We start from the raw sequence: 20,217 nt of genomic DNA on the forward strand, positions 1-20,217 counted from the left end.
GAACCGTTGAAGAGAGACGAAGGACGTAGCAATAGTGGAGCATGCAACTTTGACACATTCTAGAAATGACCTTGACTTGAGCCTTGACCACGGAAAGAAATAGTAACCTTTTGAGCTGATAGGACAGACAAAAGCTATGACAGGAACATGTCAACGAAAGTTCACTTTGCGCTGGTTAGAAAATTAAACAGGAAAGACTCGAGTGAAAATCATCTTGAACACACCCAAGTTGAACACTGTAGGGCTCTAAAAGTGAACTTTGATATGCTCCTGTTGTTTGCTCAGAGTTAACATTGGGGGTAGGACCGCAAAGGAATAGTCTTAAGGTGGAGAGAATAGGAACGAAAATGGGCAGGTAAAATTCTATATTTTATTCAAGTATTAGGTTATTTTGATATTACACGACTAAAAGGTTCTTGTTGGGTGGGTTTGATATTGATGAAACCCTCAAACTAACCTAACAAAGTTTGGTAAGAAATCTTTAAAAACTTGAATAATATTGCAAATTGGAAAGTTCATTTTCTTGGTTTTCCATTGTACCAGTACCCTTAATGAACAAAATGGTTGGGAGGAGGGAGATTGGGTAATTGGGATTTATATATGCTCTTCTCATATGATTTTTCACCATTTTTCAAAAATCCTAATTATCAATTGTTGAAAAATCGAGTTGGTAAAGGGGGATTTTACCGCCGTTAAAACAGAGGATGGAAGGGTGGAAGAGCAATAAAAAGAAAAGGATGAAAAAGCATAGGGACGAGAAGGACGAGAAGAGGAGGATAGCAGGAGAGATGAATTTTGTTTAACAATGATTTATGAATATCAAATTAAATAACATAGTAATATTATTAATCAAGAATAATAGGTTGCCAGCATTCATTAACGTAGTGATGCGATATGGTGAGCCGTTAGTATAAAATAGATTTATTATAACGGTGTAAAAAAGATTTACTCATAGTATAATATGAAACGGTAAGAAATAGAGAGTAAATGCATGCCAAGCAAACAAACCAAGCAAGTAAGCACTAGATCGGCAGTGGTACCGTGGGCCGTAAATGAATCGAAGCCCACCTATTCTTGCTTAACAAAGCCTGGTTAAAAGAAACAAAGCCGGCCGGAGATGAATGCAATTCCATTTCCTTAAATACCCCCCTGTATAGCTGTACCTGACTGAGTAGCGGAGGGGCAAATGAGTCTGAAGGGTGAAATTACAACGGCTCTTTTTTTTGAACTTTGGTTGGTCCTCTCCTTCCCTTTGCTCTCTCCTCAGAGAAGGTAGCCGTTAGTTGCAGCATATAAACCAAAGGTCCAAAACTCCTCCACAATAAATAGCAGCAGCTATTCCTCCTCTCTCAAGTCTCAACAGTTCTAATTAATTTCTCTCTCTCCCTCCCTCCTTTTCAATACACGCATCTCTCTGGCTGGGGTTTTGGATCCGCCGCCGCCGCCACCAGCTCCTCCATTCCTGGACTCAAGTGCGAAGCCGTTTCCAGGATCCCAATCGTTTTTGTTTTTTTAACTACAAGTGATTAAGATTAGCAACTGTCCTTTGTTTTCCGTTTCTTTTGATTTTTCATCTTTCTTTCTTAACTTTCGGAGTTTCTGTTTTGCAGGCCTTCTTCTTTTATCTTGTTTGCTTTCCTCTAATTCTTGTTTTCACTTTTACATACTCTGTTTCTATTTATTACGCAGCAGAATATTTTAGAGCAAGGCCACACGCTCACACACACTGTGACTAGCGACAGAAGAATACCGTAGGGACGGTCCCATTTTCTTCTTCTTCTCCTTTCTTGTTTTTTTTTTTGGGTAACATAATGGATGCAGGGGGATCCGTCAACTTGTCATCATCATTATCGTCCTCCGCCTCCTCCTCCGCCAGCAAGACCAGATCTCGCTTCCCTCTTCAGGAACAACACCTCCTCCAGAGGAGAACTTCCCGGGATAACGTAACTCATTGCTCGCTATACTGTTGCTTTTCTCCTTGTTTATCCTGTACTTTGTCATACACTTGTCTCTCTTCTGCTACCTAATTTAATTTTTTTTTTTTGTCAATTCATTTGTTCTACTCTCTATTAATTAGGCCCTTTTTCACCATGACTATCTTGTTATGAACTTTTTTTTTAAACTATCATTACAAGTGTTGTGATTGACGTCTGATTATGCTTTTTGTGTGTGTGTGTGTGTGTGTGTGAAAAATACTTCCGCTGGGATTTTATTTAGCCTGTTGTTCTGAAGAGGCTGCAGTTTTGTTTTCCTTGATGATGTGTGTTTATCTGTTGAAAATTCAACCATCTTAAAAGCTTTTGTTTCTGTGACAGTTGGATAGGTTTATACCCAATCGATCTGCAATGGATTTCGACTATGCTCATTACATGCTCACAGAAGGCAGGAAAGGTAAGGAAAACCCAGCCGTGAGCTCGCCTTCTCGGGAGGCTTATCGGAAGCAGCTTGCGGAGACCTTCAACATGAACAGGACCAGGATCCTTGCTTTCAAGAACAAGCCACCTACCCCTGTCGACCCTATCCCTGCTGACTTCTCGACTGCTGCCAACAACTCCAAGCCCACCAAATCCCGTCGCTACATCCCCCAGGTTGGTATTTTACCCGTAACTTTGAGAATTGATTTCAGATTTCAGCTGTTGAGGAGTATTTCTTTTTAATTCCTCGAATAATTAATTGTTCTCTTCTCCTGCTGTGGTCTGTATTCGTTTTTTTACAGACTTCAGAAAGAACTCTGGATGCTCCTGATATTTTGGATGATTACTACTTGAATCTGCTAGACTGGGGCAGCAGCAATGTTCTTTCAATTGCCCTTGGAAGCACAGTGTATTTGTGGGATGCAACTGACGGAGCTACCTCAGAGCTCGTCACGGTTGATGAGGAAAATGGCCCCGTGACGAGTGTTAAGTGGGCTCCCGACGGACGCCACGTTGCTGTTGGTTTGAACAATTCTGATGTTCAGCTCTGGGACTCCACTTCTAATAGACTGGTCTGCTCCTTGTTCCCAAAGTTAAATTTTCGGGATACTGCTGCGTATTCTTCTAATTTGTGTATTAAACCATTCATTCCCTTTTCGCGCTGCTCTTGCTGCAGCTAAGAACCTTGAAAGGCGGCCATCGTTCGCGTGTCGGCGCACTTGATTGGAACAGTCACATTTTGACTACTGGAGGAATGGATGGACAAATAATTAACAATGATGTGAGAGTGAGAGCACACATAGTTGAAACTTATAGAGGACATCATCAAGAAGTTTGTGGCCTCAAGTGGTCGGCCTCCGGCCAGCAATTAGCCAGTGGCGGAAATGACAATCTCCTCCATATATGGGATAGATCCACGGCTTCTTCCAATGCACCCACACAATGGCTTCACAGGATTGAGGACCACACAGCTGCTGTCAAAGCTCTTGCTTGGTGTCCCTTTCAGGGTAACTTGCTGGCCTCAGGTGGAGGTGGTGGTGACAGGTCCATTAAGTTCTGGAACACCCACACTGGTGCCTGCCTGAATTCAGTTGACACAGGCTCTCAAGTTTGCGCTTTGCTGTGGAACAAGAACGAGCGCGAACTGCTTAGCTCTCACGGTTTTACTCAGAATCAGCTCACTCTGTGGAAATATCCTTCGATGGTGAAGATGGCAGAGCTTACTGGTCACACATCCAGAGTCCTTTTTATGGCTCAGGTCAGGTGCCTGGCTGCTACTTACTACTGATTAAGTAGTCTTTTTCCATCTGTTTGAAATTGTTTGTAACCTTTCCTAGGTGTGTTTGTTTGTTTATATTGCAGAGTCCCGATGGATGCACGGTTGCATCCGCAGCAGGCGATGAAACTCTCCGATTCTGGAATGTGTTTGGCACTCCTGAAGTGGCAAAACCTGCACCAAAGGCGAACACCGAGCCATTTGCTAACTTGAACCGCATTCGTTAAGTCGGCGTTGGTGTAAATAATGCCTAAGGGAATGATAGATTGATTATCAACTAGTACTATCTTTGTAATCTTCTCTCTTTTTTTTCTTTTGTATAGGGAAAAGGTTCTTTGCCATTTTTGCAGCTGATCTTAGGATACTAGAGAGAGCTATTGAAATTTTGAGCCATCTAATTTTTACCTGTGGATGTACTCACCGATTGTGACGAACCACAAAATACAATAATGTTTTTATCCTTGATTAATTTTTTTTTACTTTGTGATCTTTAGATGTGGGCAAAAAGAGTAAATTCCACTTTATCCCCTCAAACTATAAGCAGAATCTCCATTTCAATCTCTAAACTTCAAAATGAGACATTTAAATTCTTAAACTATAAAACATGTCCCGTCTTACTCCAATTTTTAACATAATGCACAAAACCTAACGAAATAGTTGCCAATTCTGTCAGTTATTATTAGGGCAAATTATCCAATTGACCCTTGAACTCTTTGTCTAGGTAAAAATAAGCCCCTCATCTATTTTTTGCTGACTTTAAACCCTCGAACATCTAAAATTGGGTATCCGTGACCCTTTTAGCCAGTTTCTCCGATTTTGCAACCGGAAGGCAATTCACACGAATGCCAGTGTGCTTTTTCAAAGGGCATTTTTATCCGCATGCAAAAAGGAACAACTTCTCTTTCTTCCCTCCATCTAATCTAACCCAACCGCTAATATTCAACAAACGAATTGCTGAGGGAAGAGAGAGAAGTTTGCAAAGAAACAAAACAAAGGAAGAAGGTAAGGAACAGAGCAGAATTTGCAAATATCTATCATACATCAAAATGCAAATTATCCCAGTAAAATCCATAAAATGGTATGAATGTTGGAGGGCGAGATCAGGATCACATATGGTGGCTAACAAGAGAAGGTTGTTTTCCCTTGATGCGGTTACCGCAATAGTCTCTGTCATGTCTAAGTCGTTGTAGTTGAGGCCAATGGGGAGTTACCAGTCAAAGTGGTAAGCAGAAGAGTAAAGGAAGCTCAACATTCGCTAAACCAAAAGAAATTTCAGGACAAATCATTTGGATAGAGAATTTGAGAATAGTGAAATTACTAAATGGTGGCTCTCTGGCCACTTGACGGGAATTGCATTCAAAATCGAGTCCAGGAGTCTATAATTGATCAATTTTTGCCTCTGAAAACTAGCAGCCGGTGGTGGCGGGACAATGCGTTGCCTCGACCATCTCTTCCGAGCTCATGAGGCTTTTATAGAAAAACTAGTTTTTTTGGCCTCGCGCTGTGCACAAGAGTGCCCAAGATCTACTTAAATCAACTTAAATCAAAAGTTAACCAAAGCATGTAATATTTAGCAAAACAACGGTTATAAACTCATCCAAATGGTTATGTAGTAGAAGTGCCTGTGTCTGTCAAAATCTCAAATCCAGTCAGCTGTGAGGCGTCCAGGGTTGAATTAAAGCAACCCACCAGTCCAACCCGGCGAGCAATTTAGGTCCCATGCCACCGCCTGACCTACTTCTACAGAGACACAAAAATAGAGAGGACTGTCTGCGAAATCTGACTTGAGCTAGAGAGAATCCTAGAGCTGAATTAGCATGGACAACGTTCCTATTCACAAGATCCAAATTTCTGGCCTTGCACTGGCCTCCCTACTCCTCCGTTTCTCCTCTTCCCCCAGGGCTATTCATGGCCTTCTCTTCGGCCACGTCACTGTCTCCGCCACCTCCTCTCTCTCCAACGATCCCACCTCCAATCTAGACCTTTCTTCCGCTGATGCCGACACTGGTACTGTAATTCTGCTTCTTACAGCCACTGTCACCTCCTTTCTCTCCCACTCCAACCCCTCCCGAATCCTAACCCACCTTTCTCCTCCTTCCTCGACTGGTTCTCCGCCCGTCGTAGAACCCTCTTCGCCCCTCCCTTAATGACTCCACCACCACGCACGCTCTCTCCTCCTCTACTTCCCTTTTTTTGTTTCTTTGCAGACTTCTCTCTCTTCTCTCTACAATTCGTTTGTTGAATAAGTTAGCGATTGAGTTAGATTAGATGGAGGGAAAAAGGAGGAGCCGTTCCTTTTTGTTTAGAAGATGCAGACAAAAATGCCCTTTGAAGAAGCACACTAACACTTGTATGAATTGGCCTTCCGATTGTAAAACCAGAGAAACTGGCTAAAAGGGTCATAGGTACCTAATTTTACAAGTTCGAGGGCTTAAAGTCAAAAAAAAATAGACGAGAGGTTTATTTTTACCTAGACAAAAAGTTCAAGGGCCAATTGGATAATTTGCCCTTATTATTATAATTAAAGTTAACCAAATCCAATAGGGACATAAGTGCAATTTCATGAAATCCAAAGCTTTTGATACGCTCCAAATTTTTAAAAATTATTCATTCACCTTCTTTCTCTTACTCCTCATCTCTCTCTTCATCTCAACCACACACCGCCCATGCCACCCACTACCACTGTTTGCCAGCAGAAGCTATGATCTTACCCTTGACTCACCGATTGTGACGAACCACAAAATACAATAATGTTTTTATCCTTGATTAATTTTTTTTACTTTGTAATGTTTAGATGTGGGCAGAAAGGGTAAATTCCACTTTGTCCCCTCAAACTATAAGCAGAATCCTCATTTTAATCCTTAAACTTCAAAATGGAACATGTAAATTCTTAAACTATAAAACATGTCCTGCTTTACTCCAATTTTTAACAGAATGCACAAATCCTAACGAAATAGTTGCCAATTCTACCACCGTTTGCCACCAGAAGCTCTAATCCTACCCTTGACTCAGCAGCCCTCCATTTGTTAATTCTTGTAACATAATCACAAAAAAAAATTCTAAATACCAAAATCAAATCAATATCAACAAAAAATTTTACAACAAAAAAAAAAAAGAAAGAAGAAATTCAAAGAACATGCTTGGTATGAACAATTCTGAAGGGTCTGACAGTTTTGGGGTCATTATTAACAAGCTACGAGGCTCAGGACATGCAACTCCGTTTGGACAACCCATAGCCATAGACAACAAAAAGGAAGAGTTGAAAAAGAATCTCCTCCAACTCCAACATAATTACACATTCTCAAACCCAATCTGAATCTCATCAAGACTATTTTCTGTTGCTAGTTTGGATATGAACACCCATTCATCTTTTTACTTTTAATCTATTATTCACAGATCCAAACCTATGTAAAAGAAAAACATATTCACGAATCCCACAAAAATTAGTCGTGCCTAGATCAAATGGAAATGGATTTAGGAGATGATATAAAAATTGAAAAAAATAATAACAATTAAATACTTTTATTAGCACAAAATAAAAGTGAAAAAATAATGGGTTTTAAAAGAGAGAGGGATAAGGGCGGAACTTGGTGGTGGGTCATGTAGTGGGAAGAGAAGAGAGCACTAGAGCAATGGAAGGCTAGGCTGATAGAGAAAGTATGGAACAAGATATTTTTGGTGGGGTGAATAAAGAAGAAGGGATAAGAAATTGGGTGGGGTGGCTATTCAAAGAGGAGATAGGAAACAAGTTATAGGTTGTGATAAGTATAAATGGTGATGTATTGGTATGTCAAACATTTTGTGATTTCTTACGTGATAAACATCATATTTTGGATTCATCACCGGGGAGAAAAATGAAGTAGTAAAGTGTGGCGGACGATGATGGCAGGCGAGAAGGAAGATGATGTGTAGCAGTGGTGGGTGTGCGGTAATGGAGGAAGAAGACAGTGAAGAAAGAAAGAAAAAAATAGAAAAGGAAATGAAAGAAAAATAGAAAAAAATGTGGAAAAATAAAAGAAAAGAAAAGTTTAAAAAAATGGCTTTTTGTTTAAAAAAGGGAAAAAACTTTAATCTTTAATTATTATTAATTAAAGAGATAAAATTATCTTTATCTCTCTGTCTCTTTGTTTTTTTTTTATATTGGGTCTCATGAAATTACATTTATATCCCTATTAGATTTGATTAAATTAAATTATAATTATAACCTAAATGAATTGGCAACTGTTCTATTAGATTTTATGCATTCCATCAAAATTTGGAGTACAGTGGGACAGATTATATAGTTTAAGGATTTAAATGTTCCATTTTAAAGTTTAGGGACTAAATGAGATTTTGGGCATAGTTTATGGGGACAAAATGGAATTTACTCGGCCAGAAATGAAGAGGTACCACAAATTGGGCCGTCCTTGCTCATTAATTTGTGCCAAAATGTCAAAAAGAGAGATTCAAGACACGTTCGCTTGTGGCTCACTTCTACAAAGTAAAAGATTGACTTTATTAACATGTCCAAAAAGTGAAAAGGAGAGTTGTGGCAAAAAAGGTCAACAACCCTTTCAAGACAAAGGGTTAATTACATTTACCTCCCCTGAGGTTTGACCATATTACCAATCAATCCTTGTAATTTGTCCAAATAACGGTCTCACCCTTTGAATGATCAAATATTTAACAAAAATCCCCTTAATGCCGAAAATGCCCTTATTGAGGCCATGTTGCATTAAAACAAGAACATATTTTTATTTTATTAACCCTGAAGCAATCCAAAAAAATAGAAAAAAGTTTTTATTTATTATTTTATAAAAATCATATCTTTGCTTCCATAAATAGTTTTGAATCAATAATTATTTTAAATCTTAAAAATTAGATAAATTGAAAGAAAAATAAAAAAGAAACAATTATTTTAATTCTTGAAATATGGTTCAAATTGAGGAAAATATGCCTTGTGCTCTCCGCAACATGTCTTGAACCACAAATTCGAACCATACTTGAGGATTTAAAATAATTGCACAATGACTCGTCGGACATCTCAGTTGGCTAAAAATTTTGAATTGTTGGTCTTTAAAAAAAAAAAGAAAAAAAAAAAGACGGAAACCAAAAGCTTGGGTTCTGTATCTCACCTCAGTCCTGAACAGACAGACAACGATGCTGAGATTACTTGAGCTTCATCACCTGATTATTATTGTACGGTATGGACGCATCTCTTTTTATGTTATGAACCTCGTTGACATCAAAACGGTGAAAGTAGCACCCGTTTGCACTTCTTAAAACGGTAGAAGCTAAAAGCAAAGTTGCAAATCATAATCCTCAAGTGCAGTCGGCAATCATGAGTTGAGAAGTTCTCAGAAAATGACATAGTGAAGTCGGCAATTTTTCCCATTAATAATGCAGAAACTACAGCTAAAAAAGCGGGAGACGAGAGATCGATTCGATTTTATACACAGGATTCTATCTTTGTACCAGCTTAGGCAGTGTGCTGCTATGGACAGGCACTCAAACAGTAGTGTCATTCAACAAACCAAAAGCTACAAACTTTCTGCTACTCTTTGGAAACTGTATTGGCACCCAACAAAAAACACTCAGGCCCCCCTCTGTCTATACCTCATATGCGTCCTGTCAGACCACACAATGCCACAGCCCTCCTCCTCAGAAGCCTCTTTCACCAATCAAGCCAATTGCCTCCGCATGTAGGTATCTTCGTGCACAAAAACTGGAGCTTCAGTGTTTTGAGCAGGAAATTGGGGCTGTCCCATTGCAATGCCACCTGGGACAGGAGCTGAGGATCCACCCCATGCATCAATCACGTTCTTGGTGGAAGTCAGCATGACATAATATATCAATCCGAGAGTAACGCTTGCAAGGGACAAGATGGCAGCTCCAGCAAAAACTCCAGGCTTTACGACATAGCAGTAGTAGTAGTTAAAATACATGTTCTCTTCACCATGCTGATCGTTCAGTGCTGCACCAGTTAGCAATAGAAGAAACGCAACTACAAATGTGAACCTGCAAAATGTGGAACGAAGACCTTGATTTTGCAAGGAAATTCTGCGAATATAATCAGTCATTCGTAGCAATAGCATTTGTTTAATACCAATGGAACGTATAAAGATAAAGCCCAGTCATGATTACCATCATGCTCAGCTCCATGTGCTTATTCACCTAACAAGGCCTCCATAATTTCAACTAGACCGGCAAAGTGCAGCGTGTTCATGAAACTACCATCCAAGTCAAGTTACATTTAGGCGACTGGTTTACTGAACAGGTAGCACTAGTGTTCATATGTCGACAGGACCACTTAAACATGTCATCTCCAGGATAACTTACAAGGTTCAGGATTTTAAGGATATAAATAGTAGTAAAAAAAAATTTTTTGACTTAATACAAGGTATTTGGTGCCTGAAAGATGTTTCAACTGCATAAAATATGCAAAATCCTGCATCCATATAATGATAGTTAGAAAAACATCCCAATCATAGTTTGTACTGCAGAAATGGAAGGGAAAGGAAATGAAAGGAATAGGAGGGATTTGGTCTTTTGTGTTTGCGTTGATTTGTTCAGGAGGTAAAGAAAATGACATGAAGGGATTGGGACGGACTGGATCCAAGTATTTTTCTGGAGTTTGGTTTCCACCCAGAAGTAGTTGGCAACTGAGGGATAGGAGATCATCTTTTTTAGTTAAATTATGTTCTATTGCCTAATCTACATATGACCTTTTCTTTTCCTTCCACATCAAATCCAAATAACATGGCCGGAAACAACTTGACTTGACTCTCAACTCCTTTCTTTTCACCGCTTAGTATCCTTTCCTTTGATTTCCTTCAATCCAAATGGTGGCTTAGACAATTATATGCAATGTGAAAAAATTCCTACGATGTTTAAAGTGAATCATGACTAAGCCCGAGATATAAGTATCAGTTTCACAATATTAACTAATTTACGCCTACATTCCATAATAGATCAGAAACCAGACAATCCTACAGATGAGGATGGCATCAACCAGGATGGTAAAAGCTGTCCCTTACTGTGATCAAGAACACAAATTACATCCTAATTAGTGCCCTTATATTGTGTAAATAAACTTATTAGCACTCTGGCAGACTAGATTGAAAATAGAAATGCATCACTAATTACCACGAAACAATAAAGCAGACAAGTGCTAGTTTCCAATTAGAGTTTGCTTGATGTGGGCCCCTTCTGCAACAAATACACCCAGTAGCAACATTAACAATAACTTGAGCAATCATAAGGGTCACAGCCGCAGTTAGTCCAAGGCCCAATGCAGGGCTCCTTGGATATACACAGACATCAGGAGAGGGAAATTTAACCTGATCTCCCTGCAAAAAGAATAGAAAAGCCATTAACTCCTTCAAACATGCATGAAGAGAATTTCCAGGAAACCAGGACCTAATGCACTCCACACAAAATGCAACACTACAATAGTCCTCTGCAACAAAGTCAGCCACCAGCTGATATATGATCCTCCAATCCATACAAGTTAAAAAAAAAAAAATTTTTTTGATACCCTAAGTTAACAGTGCAGGAAACGCAATTAACAATTATGCGCTCCAGTCTGCAGATAGCACGTTACGCTTGTTTTACAAACATGAGTTCAGGGTTGTTCATGCTTGATGTAGATATTTGAACTACTCATCCATGTTTAGATGAACTTGTTATCCCCATGATTCAAGGCTGATAGAGAAGTATAAACTAAGAAACTAGAGAAAAGAACGTTTCAGCTGATTTCAACAGTCTCGAAACAGTTTTACAAAAAAATTTTACTCACAACAGAGGCGAATGGATGTTTTGCTTTGCAAAAGCTCAGTGGCTGCGATATTGGAAACTAAATGACAGCTGGAAAGAAAATTTTGCTTTTGCTCATCCCCCTCTATTCCTCAGACCATTAGACCAAATATCAGAGACTGCACCACGGAAATCCCAAATGCATTGCAGCATCCAGAAGGCTATTTTGATAGAAATGCTAGAGGTAAAGCACATGAAAGAGCACAAGACTCAACCAACATATGCTCCTCGTCAGATGGAATGCTCACCATTTGTATACTCTTAAGCATCCAGTTAGACTTAGTTACCAGTTCAAACTTCAAAAGTCAGACAGAATAGCCTAGAGAAAAGAAGATGGGTAGCATTGCTTGATATGGCTTCAGCTCATGAGGGGAGACAACACAAGCACCAAAACGAAATGAAAGATGCCTTTGGCACTTTAGCTATTCTACTTCTAGGTTTTGCCAAGAATCAGTGGTCAGGCGTTTAATAAACAAGGCAGCCACTGGACAGCACAATTTAGAAATACTTCTTAAGTCAATGGAGAAATCCAAGCACAAAGCACCTGCCAGGTGAAGAAAGAAAGGATTGGCAAGAGCTGCACAGATGGCATGATATTGCAATTGTTCCAGAGTTTCTGAGCTAAAAAAAGATTCAGCGTTGGAGGATTCTACAAGAAGTTGCAATCAGATCTCCGTCATAATTTTTAAGGTTGAGCTTATTGTTAATAGGGATTCATGATACTAATGAGAAACAAGCGAATTGAACATTTGAGGTTGGAAAGCCAAAACATAAAAGATTTTATTTTACTTTTTTTTTGGAAGTGAAAAGGAAAAAAGGAGAGCTGGCAATGAATGTGTAGCAGACGAGAGCAGCTGATGACATAGACGTTGGTCAAGAGTGTATAACATCGGGTAGATAGGCATGAGCGTTGAACAATTTAAGGCGTATCCGTAAACTAGTTAAGCCGTTCAGAATTGGAGGAAATAATGGGTGGGATCCGAAAGGCATTGTCAGCTAGCAAAGGTATATAAGGATTAACAACTCCAGAATTATAGATATCCGAAAATTCCAAAATTCATTTTATCTGGCCAGCAAAAAGGAAGTGTTCCATTTCCAACTCAGCAAACGGTCACGAAGAACACAGAGAAGACAACACCAACACCAGAAAGCAATTAATTTCAGGAAGGCTAAAGCTCAAAGAAGAAGCAAAGAGTGGAGTAAAATTGTAAAACCAAGAATATCAGTGGATTTCAAAAAATCCTACTAGCAAGCAAGTAGCATCTTTAGAAGGCCATCCCAAAAAGAGAAAATCAAATCAAACCTAGGAAACCATCCATGTATGATGATCGAAGCCCATTTTACAAAAACGTAAACAAACCCCAGGAAGGAAGAAAGTAGAGTGTCTGAGACTCAAAATTGGAAAAATGAGTAAAATTAAAAAGACAGTCTACTAACAACTAGTAGGTGACAAGAAAAGAGAGGTAATAATAATGAGGATGACGAAGATGATTTTGATACGAAGAGAGTACCTTAATCCTGGTGGCCTCAGCGGCAAAGCCCGTAGCAGCAGATAATAGCCCTAGAAATCCCACCACGCAACACACAACTATCACCTTTCTCTCCATCGGATTCAGAGCCCCCCAAAAAACTTTTTTCTTAGAAAAAGATAAATACACTCCAAATCAATCAGGGATGGTTGCCCAGTTAATTTAAAGGGGAAAAGAAAAAGAAAAAAAGGAGGAGGAGTTTCAGAGATTAGTGCCCCGGGGAGGGGGGTTTCCAAAAGCTAGCAGTAGTAGCAGTAGAGTAGTAGTAGTAGTAGCAGCAGCAGTAGTAGGATAAATTTTGGTTTAGCTCCGGACAGGAAGAGAAAGAAGAGTACAGGCGAAGGAAAGCATTGGACAGATAGGATCCTCTGTCCATTATATCTGTCTATTTTTCTTGTTCATTATATCTGTCTATTTTTCTTGTTGAATGCAAAACATAATTTCACTTATTAATATTATTGATGTGGCACGTAATATTGAATGCATATTTAGAAAATATTTGATAAATAGATTTCAAATTCAATTTTAATATAGACGGCCTATTTTTTGAATTAACACGATTGCATACGTAATTACACCTCTGACAAACTCAAGGATCTAGTCCTCAAATGCTTGTCTAATATCATCTGAATCATGTGGCATGAAATTTCAAAGTAAAAGATTATGAGTATAATTAGAATATTATTGAATTTGAAACCCATTTATCAAACACTTTCTAAATATGTATTCAATGTTATGTGTCACATCAATAACGTTAATAAGTGAAATTACGTAATTTTACATTAAACAGACAAAATGAACAAATATAATGGACAGAGGATCCCGTCTGAAGCATTTAAAAAAAAAAAAAAAAAAGATACGTACTTAGCACAAATGAGCCCCTCTCTATCCCTTTCTTTCTTTTTTTTTTTTTTTTTTTTGGGAAAAAGCTCTCTATCTCTTTCTCGAAACTGCATGATGCATGGCGGAATGTACACTTGTAATGTTGGGTGAATTTGATTTTGATCAACACGGGACGGCAAAAGCTGTATTTATTGAGTATTGATGACATATAAATTTATAATAATAATGAAAGGTAGGCTGTCCCTCGCCCATGAAATCGAAATGAAAGGTACTGTTTAATTCCTTTGTCCTTCTTGCGTCAGATGACACTCTTTTAACGCAAGCGGCCCCCTCCCCCCGGCCCCTGAGGAAAAAAAAAATCAGAATTTAAGGAATTAGTAATACAGTAATAAGCAAATAAAAATAACTTCAAAAAAACTTTAAAAAAAATTTCATATACACTACGACAGTAAAAAAATTTTAAAATCACACCGAAAAATAACTAATCCAAACAAATTATCCTACCTGCACACAATAATGGTTATAAGGGCAAGTCTCGTTCATCGACTCGCTATATATATATATATATATATATATATTTTTTATCCTATGTAGATGTCATTGAGAGTTATAAGGCTGTCAATGTCATTGAGAGTTTCGGTACTTGTGATTTGTGAACTAGTAGTTCAGACTCCTCATTTGAAATTTTCTATTCTTCAAATACAATAATGCAGTGATATGCAAATAAAAATAACTTCAAAAAAACTTTAAAAAAAAATTTCATATACACGACTACAGTAAAATTTTTTAAAATCGCACCAAAAAACAACTAATCCAAACAAATTATCCTGCCTGCACACAATAATGGTTATAAGGGCAAGTCTCGTTCATCGACCCGCTATATATATATATATATATATATTTTATCCTATGTAGATGTTGCCATCCATATGCATAAAACTTATTTACGCATACTAATTGGTAGCATAATCTCAAATAATATTTCGTTTCTATAAATATCTCAAATAATATTTCGCTTGTATCATAAACACATTTTTCAACTCATCTTTTTATATTTCCAATCTCTTTTTTATGTCACATACATCACATTATAAAAAGTGCTACAGTAATGATTCCAAATAATACTCTGTCCAAACAAACCGAACCTCGCTGTACTTAGTACTTATTTAACACCTAAACCTGCCATTTTGTACTGTCTACCCTTTGTCGTGCCATCAGCCAGAGAACTACCAAGCAGCTCTGGCAGCTAGTGGTTTAAATCAAGAGAAAAAATTTTGCGCTTCTTGAGCCACTAATATGGCAGCTGTCTGCTTCAAATGAAACACGCACCAAATCGATTCCACAACAAATCGTCAGGCAGGGAGCGAGAGGGGTGGCCGGGGAAGAGGGTCGGATAAATCTTTTTCCTTTACAAAAAAAAATAGGAGTATATATATAAATAAAAGTGACAGAAAAAATCCATTTTTTATTGGAGTCCATACGCCAATAATGCTCCAACACCGCCTATGCCGGCTATAAGCCCAAGGATAACACCAATGGGCAGCCCTCCGCCGACTGCTTTTCCGGTGGTCACGTCATACCTCGCAAACCTCTTCTTCGGCGCCCTGCATTGTGGGCATGCATAATCATCCGGCTGCAACCAACCAACAAAACACACCCAGTTACATTACCATGGCAGCTCCAAACCAAATTTTCAAAAAATGGTGTAACGGTAACACAGAACTCTCAATTTTAAAAATGAACAAACTAGTGACGAAAGCTCGCCTGCTCGTCGAAAGGTTTCGTTAAGGTGTATATGTAGCCGCAGTCGAGACATATATGAGTTGCTCGATCCTGGAAGATTAGAAATATCAGTCAGGCGGGGTTGCTGGGAATGAAACTCACGGAGGAGCCATAGCATACCAATTAACCAATTTATACATTCAGCCTTGCCTTCTGAGCGTCGGTTAACTTCCGTCCAAATCGAGGTGGTGCCGGCCGCTTCTGCAGCCTTTTGACGTCCACATCAGCTCCTCTGCATCCCCCAAAAAAAAAAGAAAAAATGATTTGACAAAATGAATAACAAAATATTTTCCTGAATGTACACGTTTCTTTGCAGCCAACTGGGATGATCAGACATCTCACAAAAACTACACCGACTCAGGAAGATGACGCTGCGTCCACAATCTGAAGATGGGAAGGTGCTTACCAACACCATCAAGCAAGCAACGGAGTACTTCTGAATTATATTTGATGTTTGTCAAGGCCCAAAGGGTTCAGATATTAGGAAGGCACTTTTCCCTATCATTACAATGATCATACATACAGGCTAAAAGTGGAACATCTCCCAAGGAGGCCAGAAAATGAAACGGGTCATTCATATAATACTCTGCCGTCAGCAATTCTTCGAAAGAATTAATCTGTACCACTACCAAATTAAGCTATGGCCCAAAATATCTTGTAAATTCCAGAGTCAGAGTGGGGTTAAAATCCAAACCCAAATTTTGCATGTAAAATTAATGAGCAAAGCAAAAGAAGAGCTTGCCTGCTGATTACAAAGTAGACGGAATCTTGCTTCGCCTGAAGAGCGGTTTTGGTAAATCCAAGCTTATCAGCAGGCCAAAGTTCATCCCCAAAGAAGCTGCTTGTGTAGAGGACCTGGTCGCCAACCTTGAGCCCTGCTCTTGCAGCGTTGCCACCACCTTCTACTCCCTGATACCAACCAACTTGAAGTTAGCAGTAGACAATTGGCATCAAACGAAAATTCTATCGGCCGGTTTTTGACAAGGACGTAAGAGGGGAGGGGAGCGAGGACTGACCGCGATGACCACACCACCACCCGACTTTTGACCCAAGGTTAGGCCCAGCGGTTTGTCTACTTCAACCTCGATGGTCCTTGAAGCCCCAGCAGTTCTTGCTGTAATCTCAAGACCTCTTCTTTCTTTTCTGCCGGTACTAGCAGTACTGATCTCAGCCATGAAAGAAGTTGAAACTCCCCATTTGGCCTCTTGAAGCGAAAGCCCTTGGATGCTGGATTTCTGCCAGCACCAACACCAGAAATTTATCAGTAATACTGACAGCAATTATGTACAAAGAAGTTGAAGCAGAATTAGGGTATACTTTTAACCATATATACCTGGGAGTGGGGAGTTAGCAGCTTTGCATTTGCAGATGGAATTGAGGAGTTGGATTTGAAGGAGAGGTTTCTTGCATAAGCAGCTGAGCAAGAAGAGGAAGCACCCGTTACGACAGAGGATGACATATCGGAGGGGTGCTGGGCTTTGATCTATAGGCAGCGGTCACCGGCGATGAATCAGGACTTAGAACTAGAAGAAGGGCTGGGCTGGGCTGGGAGAAATTTTGTAGTGCCCGTCTCCTTTAGCAACATTATCCATCGGTCTTGGTTGGTTGGGAATTTTGTGGACGATATAACACTCGTCCAAAGTCCGAATTTGGACGACGTGCCTCTCCTAGGAAGGACATGGACATTTTATGCTGTATTTGGACTGCAATTTTTTAAAGAAAAATTACTATATTTTTTATGAATTTTTTTAAATTAATTTTTTATTTTATATATATTAAATTATTACAGTAATTTTTTTTTATATAAAATTTAAAAAAATGCAATCCAAACAAATCTTAAATTATTAATAAATGAAGACACATGTGATATATGCATTGCATTGCATCATATAGAAATAATTCACTGTTGAAGAGCCAAGTGCCCAGAGTCCACCCTCATTGCTCCAAATAATTAAAACTAACAGACCAAGAGAGCCACTGCCTGCAAATCGAGGAGAAAAAAAAAAACAGACACCCGTATAAAAAGAAAAAAAATTGTGATAATTTTGTGTATATGAATAAAAAAATAATTAGAAAAATATGCTTCACAAAAAATATAAAAACTTTTCTATGGAAAATTGTTTGGGTATAAGGAAGTCACGTCTTGGTTATCCAAAGGATCACCTTCCTGTGTGGCATGCAAAAAAGGCACACAATGATGATTCTTTGACAGTTAGCCAGTTATTTGAAATATATCAAAATACATAGAAGGATGACAATTGCCCCATAAAAAGGGATGGGACAAAGTCTCAATTTGATCATCTAAAATAATAAAATAGTTCCAACTTCGTTGTTCAAACCTACTTGATTAATAACTATAGGAAAAAAGCGGACTTTAAAAGACAAAAATCATAAAAGATTTTTTTATCATTCTACTGAAACATTTCTTACTTTAGTGATTTCAATCAGATAAGTGTCTTCATTTTTTGAGATAAATTAGTGTACTTTTTTTTTTTTTTTTTGAATTATAGTTCCATGAACCCTCTAAATTGCTTTATATCTGTAATCTGATTGGTAATTCCATTTTACCCTCCCATCTTTCTTTACGTCCTTCTCACCTCTACATGCCAGGTACAGAGTTCGAATTTTAAATTTAGCAGTAAAAAAAAACTTTAAAAATTTTCCCTGACCACTGAGACGACTTCCATTGGTTTATTTGTAATGTTTTTAAGAAAGTGAACTTGTAAAAAATTTTCTGATTTGGGAGGTGTAAATTGAGAAATTTTCAATTTAAGGGACCAAATTGAGAATTTTTGCTACCGTGGGGAGCAAAAAAAAAAAAAAATTTCGAGATTGAGAAAACAAACGGAGATGTCTCGCTACTCTAGACAATCTAATTGAGACTTTTACAATGTAAGGGCCCAAATGGAGATTTTAAACAAATTTGAAGGACCAAAATGGAATTAAATTCTATCTTAAATCATTGTATTAATCCATTCGTTCATAGAAGACGTCACTACCTGCTTGATTGCCTGCTCGATGACAATGGCTGTGCCCCAAATCCAAACTTCACCGCTTAAGCATGAACTTTAGTAGTAGTCTTATTAAACCAGAAAAAAAAAAAAAAAGAGCCAATTACGTATTAAGCGTGTCTCATGCAGGCGATCCGTTGGTCAGGACCCAGGTCCGTCATGCTCGCCCAGGAAGGGAAGGAACTAAAAAAAAAAATGGAGGCGATTTCGACTCCCACAATCCCCGCCTGGAATCCTCTTATACTTGTATTGGTCCTCTGGAGAATCTCGTCTCGTTCATGTACCGTTCATTTTCGATACCACCTTACGGCACGCGATGCGCTAGGCTACCCTTTTCTATCAAGTTATCGCAAATTTAATGAACAGTTGTCCATCTAACCGGATGGAGAACGAGCACCCTTGCTTGGCACTGATGAAGAGTCACTAGTCGCTCGTATATATATATATATATATATATATTTTTTAATGCTTAAACTCTATCACTTAAAGAGCAGAAAGAATTTTAAAAGCACTATCCTGACCACTAAACCAGCATTAGTAGTTAAACTAATATAGTGGAGTACTTGGTACTTACTACGTTGGAATAAAATGGTAGTTTAAGGATAAGACTCCACTTCTCAAGTCAATTTTTTGATGATATTTCATTCCAGTTGAGAAAGGTAAAAATTAGCCTATTATTCTAAAATTCTTGTGGCATTAAAAAAATTCGAACTTTAGCAAATATCACCATCCCATCAGAATATAATTTTTGGGTTAAATACCAAAAATCCCCCTGTGGTTTGCCTAATGTTCACTTTATCTCCCTATGGTTTGGAAACCTACAATTTGACTCCCTGTCGCTTCAACTAAAGTGTATTTAACGGAATTTATGTTAGATTTTCACTTTAGGTGAAACGATAGGGAGTTAAATTGTATATTTTCAAACCATAGGGAGGTAAAGTGTACATTAGACAAACCACAGGGAGTTTTTGGTACTTAACCCAAAACCCTTATAGATGGGCAATTTTGACATTTTCCTTTCAGACGTTAGTTTAAATGTTTTCCGTTAGACTTTTACTTTAGTTGAAACTACAGGGAGTCAAATTGTAGGTTTCCAAACCATAGGGAGGTAAAGTAAACATTAGACAAATCACAGGGGGGTTTTTGATATTTAACCCATAATTTTTTGTATCACTAATTACTAATAATCAGACCCCGCTGGTAGTTTCGTAACCTGAGCAGGTTTCGTGATTGACCTCCGTGTGCTATGTCACGCGTGTATTTTTGGGATAAAACTGTATACAACTTTAGATGATTAGTCTGGTCGAAATGTTTGAATACCCTTAAGTGAGAATGGGGAAAAAAATTACTAATGATTAGCAAGAGAAAAATGAATGTATAATCTGGCGACACTTCAAACCTCCAATATATACATTTACAATAACTGAAGACAATTTTCTTATCAATCAAAAAAAAATATATATAAAAAAAGGGAAGGATAGGACAAAGTTTAGTGTGCTCGAGCTCTCTATCCAGGCCTCAAAACTGCTTCAAACAATTTAAGGATCCAGGGCACACCTAATAAAGTA

At 38.4% G+C, this 20,217-nt stretch overlaps 3 protein-coding genes across 4 annotated transcripts; 1 reads left to right on the forward strand and 2 right to left on the reverse strand.

Moving 5' to 3' along the window:
- Positions 1 to 550: 550 nt before the first annotated feature.
- Positions 551 to 4,159, forward strand: LOC113724789 (cell division cycle 20.2, cofactor of APC complex). 2 transcript variants are annotated; one of them, XM_027247675.2, is made up of 5 exons: positions 551 to 1,943; positions 2,316 to 2,588; positions 2,717 to 2,986; positions 3,091 to 3,677; positions 3,777 to 4,159. In XM_027247675.2, exons 1-5 carry the CDS (start codon positions 1,812 to 1,814, stop codon positions 3,901 to 3,903), a joined length of 1,389 nt encoding a protein of 462 aa, XP_027103476.2. In that variant the 5' UTR covers positions 551 to 1,811; the 3' UTR covers positions 3,904 to 4,159. The 2 variants fall into 2 exon arrangements, with proteins under 2 accessions (XP_027103476.2, XP_027103475.2); XM_027247674.2 differs by having other exon boundaries at positions 3,091 to 3,672.
- Positions 4,160 to 9,034: 4,875 nt separating this feature from the next.
- Positions 9,035 to 13,390, reverse strand: LOC113724790 (protein VASCULATURE COMPLEXITY AND CONNECTIVITY). Its single transcript, XM_027247676.2, has 3 exons — positions 12,996 to 13,390; positions 10,816 to 11,018; positions 9,035 to 9,687 (listed from the first exon to the last, which is right to left on the reverse strand). The coding sequence occupies exons 1-3, from the start codon at positions 13,089 to 13,091 to the stop codon at positions 9,351 to 9,353; spliced, it is 636 nt and encodes a 211-aa protein (XP_027103477.1). The 5' UTR covers positions 13,092 to 13,390; the 3' UTR covers positions 9,035 to 9,350.
- Positions 13,391 to 14,888: 1,498 nt separating this feature from the next.
- LOC113729819 (uncharacterized) lies at positions 14,889 to 17,298 on the reverse strand. Its single transcript, XM_027254073.2, has 6 exons — positions 16,972 to 17,298; positions 16,655 to 16,873; positions 16,381 to 16,547; positions 15,789 to 15,870; positions 15,621 to 15,689; positions 14,889 to 15,489 (listed from the first exon to the last, which is right to left on the reverse strand). The coding sequence occupies exons 1-6, from the start codon at positions 17,095 to 17,097 to the stop codon at positions 15,322 to 15,324; spliced, it is 831 nt and encodes a 276-aa protein (XP_027109874.1). The 5' UTR covers positions 17,098 to 17,298; the 3' UTR covers positions 14,889 to 15,321.
- Between the last annotated feature and the right edge of the window lie 2,919 nt (positions 17,299 to 20,217).

Source organism: Coffea arabica, chromosome 2c (genome assembly GCF_036785885.1).
Source record: "Coffea arabica cultivar ET-39 chromosome 2c, Coffea Arabica ET-39 HiFi, whole genome shotgun sequence".
Lineage (NCBI taxonomy): Eukaryota > Viridiplantae > Streptophyta > Magnoliopsida > Gentianales > Rubiaceae > Coffea > Coffea arabica.

Bases quoted from the DNA above. Each gene is read 5' to 3' on its own strand.
- LOC113724789 (XM_027247674.2), top strand. From the start codon at position 1,812: ATGGATGCAGGGGGATCCGTCAACTTGTCATCATCATTATCGTCCTCC. The intron at 1,944-2,315 runs GTAACTCATTGC...TTTCTGTGACAG, and splicing joins GGAGAACTTCCCGGGATAAC to TTGGATAGGTTTATACCCAA. The intron at 2,589-2,716 runs GTTGGTATTTTA...GTTTTTTTACAG, and splicing joins CCCGTCGCTACATCCCCCAG to ACTTCAGAAAGAACTCTGGA.
- LOC113724790 (XM_027247676.2), bottom strand. From the start codon at position 13,091: ATGGAGAGAAAGGTGATAGTTGTGTGTTGCGTGGTGGGATTTCTAGGG. The intron at 11,019-12,995 runs GTACTCTCTTCG...TTCTTTTTGCAG, and splicing joins CTGAGGCCACCAGGATTAAG to GGAGATCAGGTTAAATTTCC. The intron at 9,688-10,815 runs GTAATTAGTGAT...CACATTTTGCAG, and splicing joins GTCTGCTTTATTGTTTCGTG to GTTCACATTTGTAGTTGCGT.
- LOC113729819 (XM_027254073.2), bottom strand. From the start codon at position 17,097: ATGTCATCCTCTGTCGTAACGGGTGCTTCCTCTTCTTGCTCAGCTGCT. The intron at 16,548-16,654 runs GTCAGTCCTCGC...GGTTGGTATCAG, and splicing joins GTGGTGGTGTGGTCATCGCG to GGAGTAGAAGGTGGTGGCAA. The intron at 15,490-15,620 runs GCGAGCTTTCGT...GGTTGGTTGCAG, and splicing joins CGAAACCTTTCGACGAGCAG to CCGGATGATTATGCATGCCC.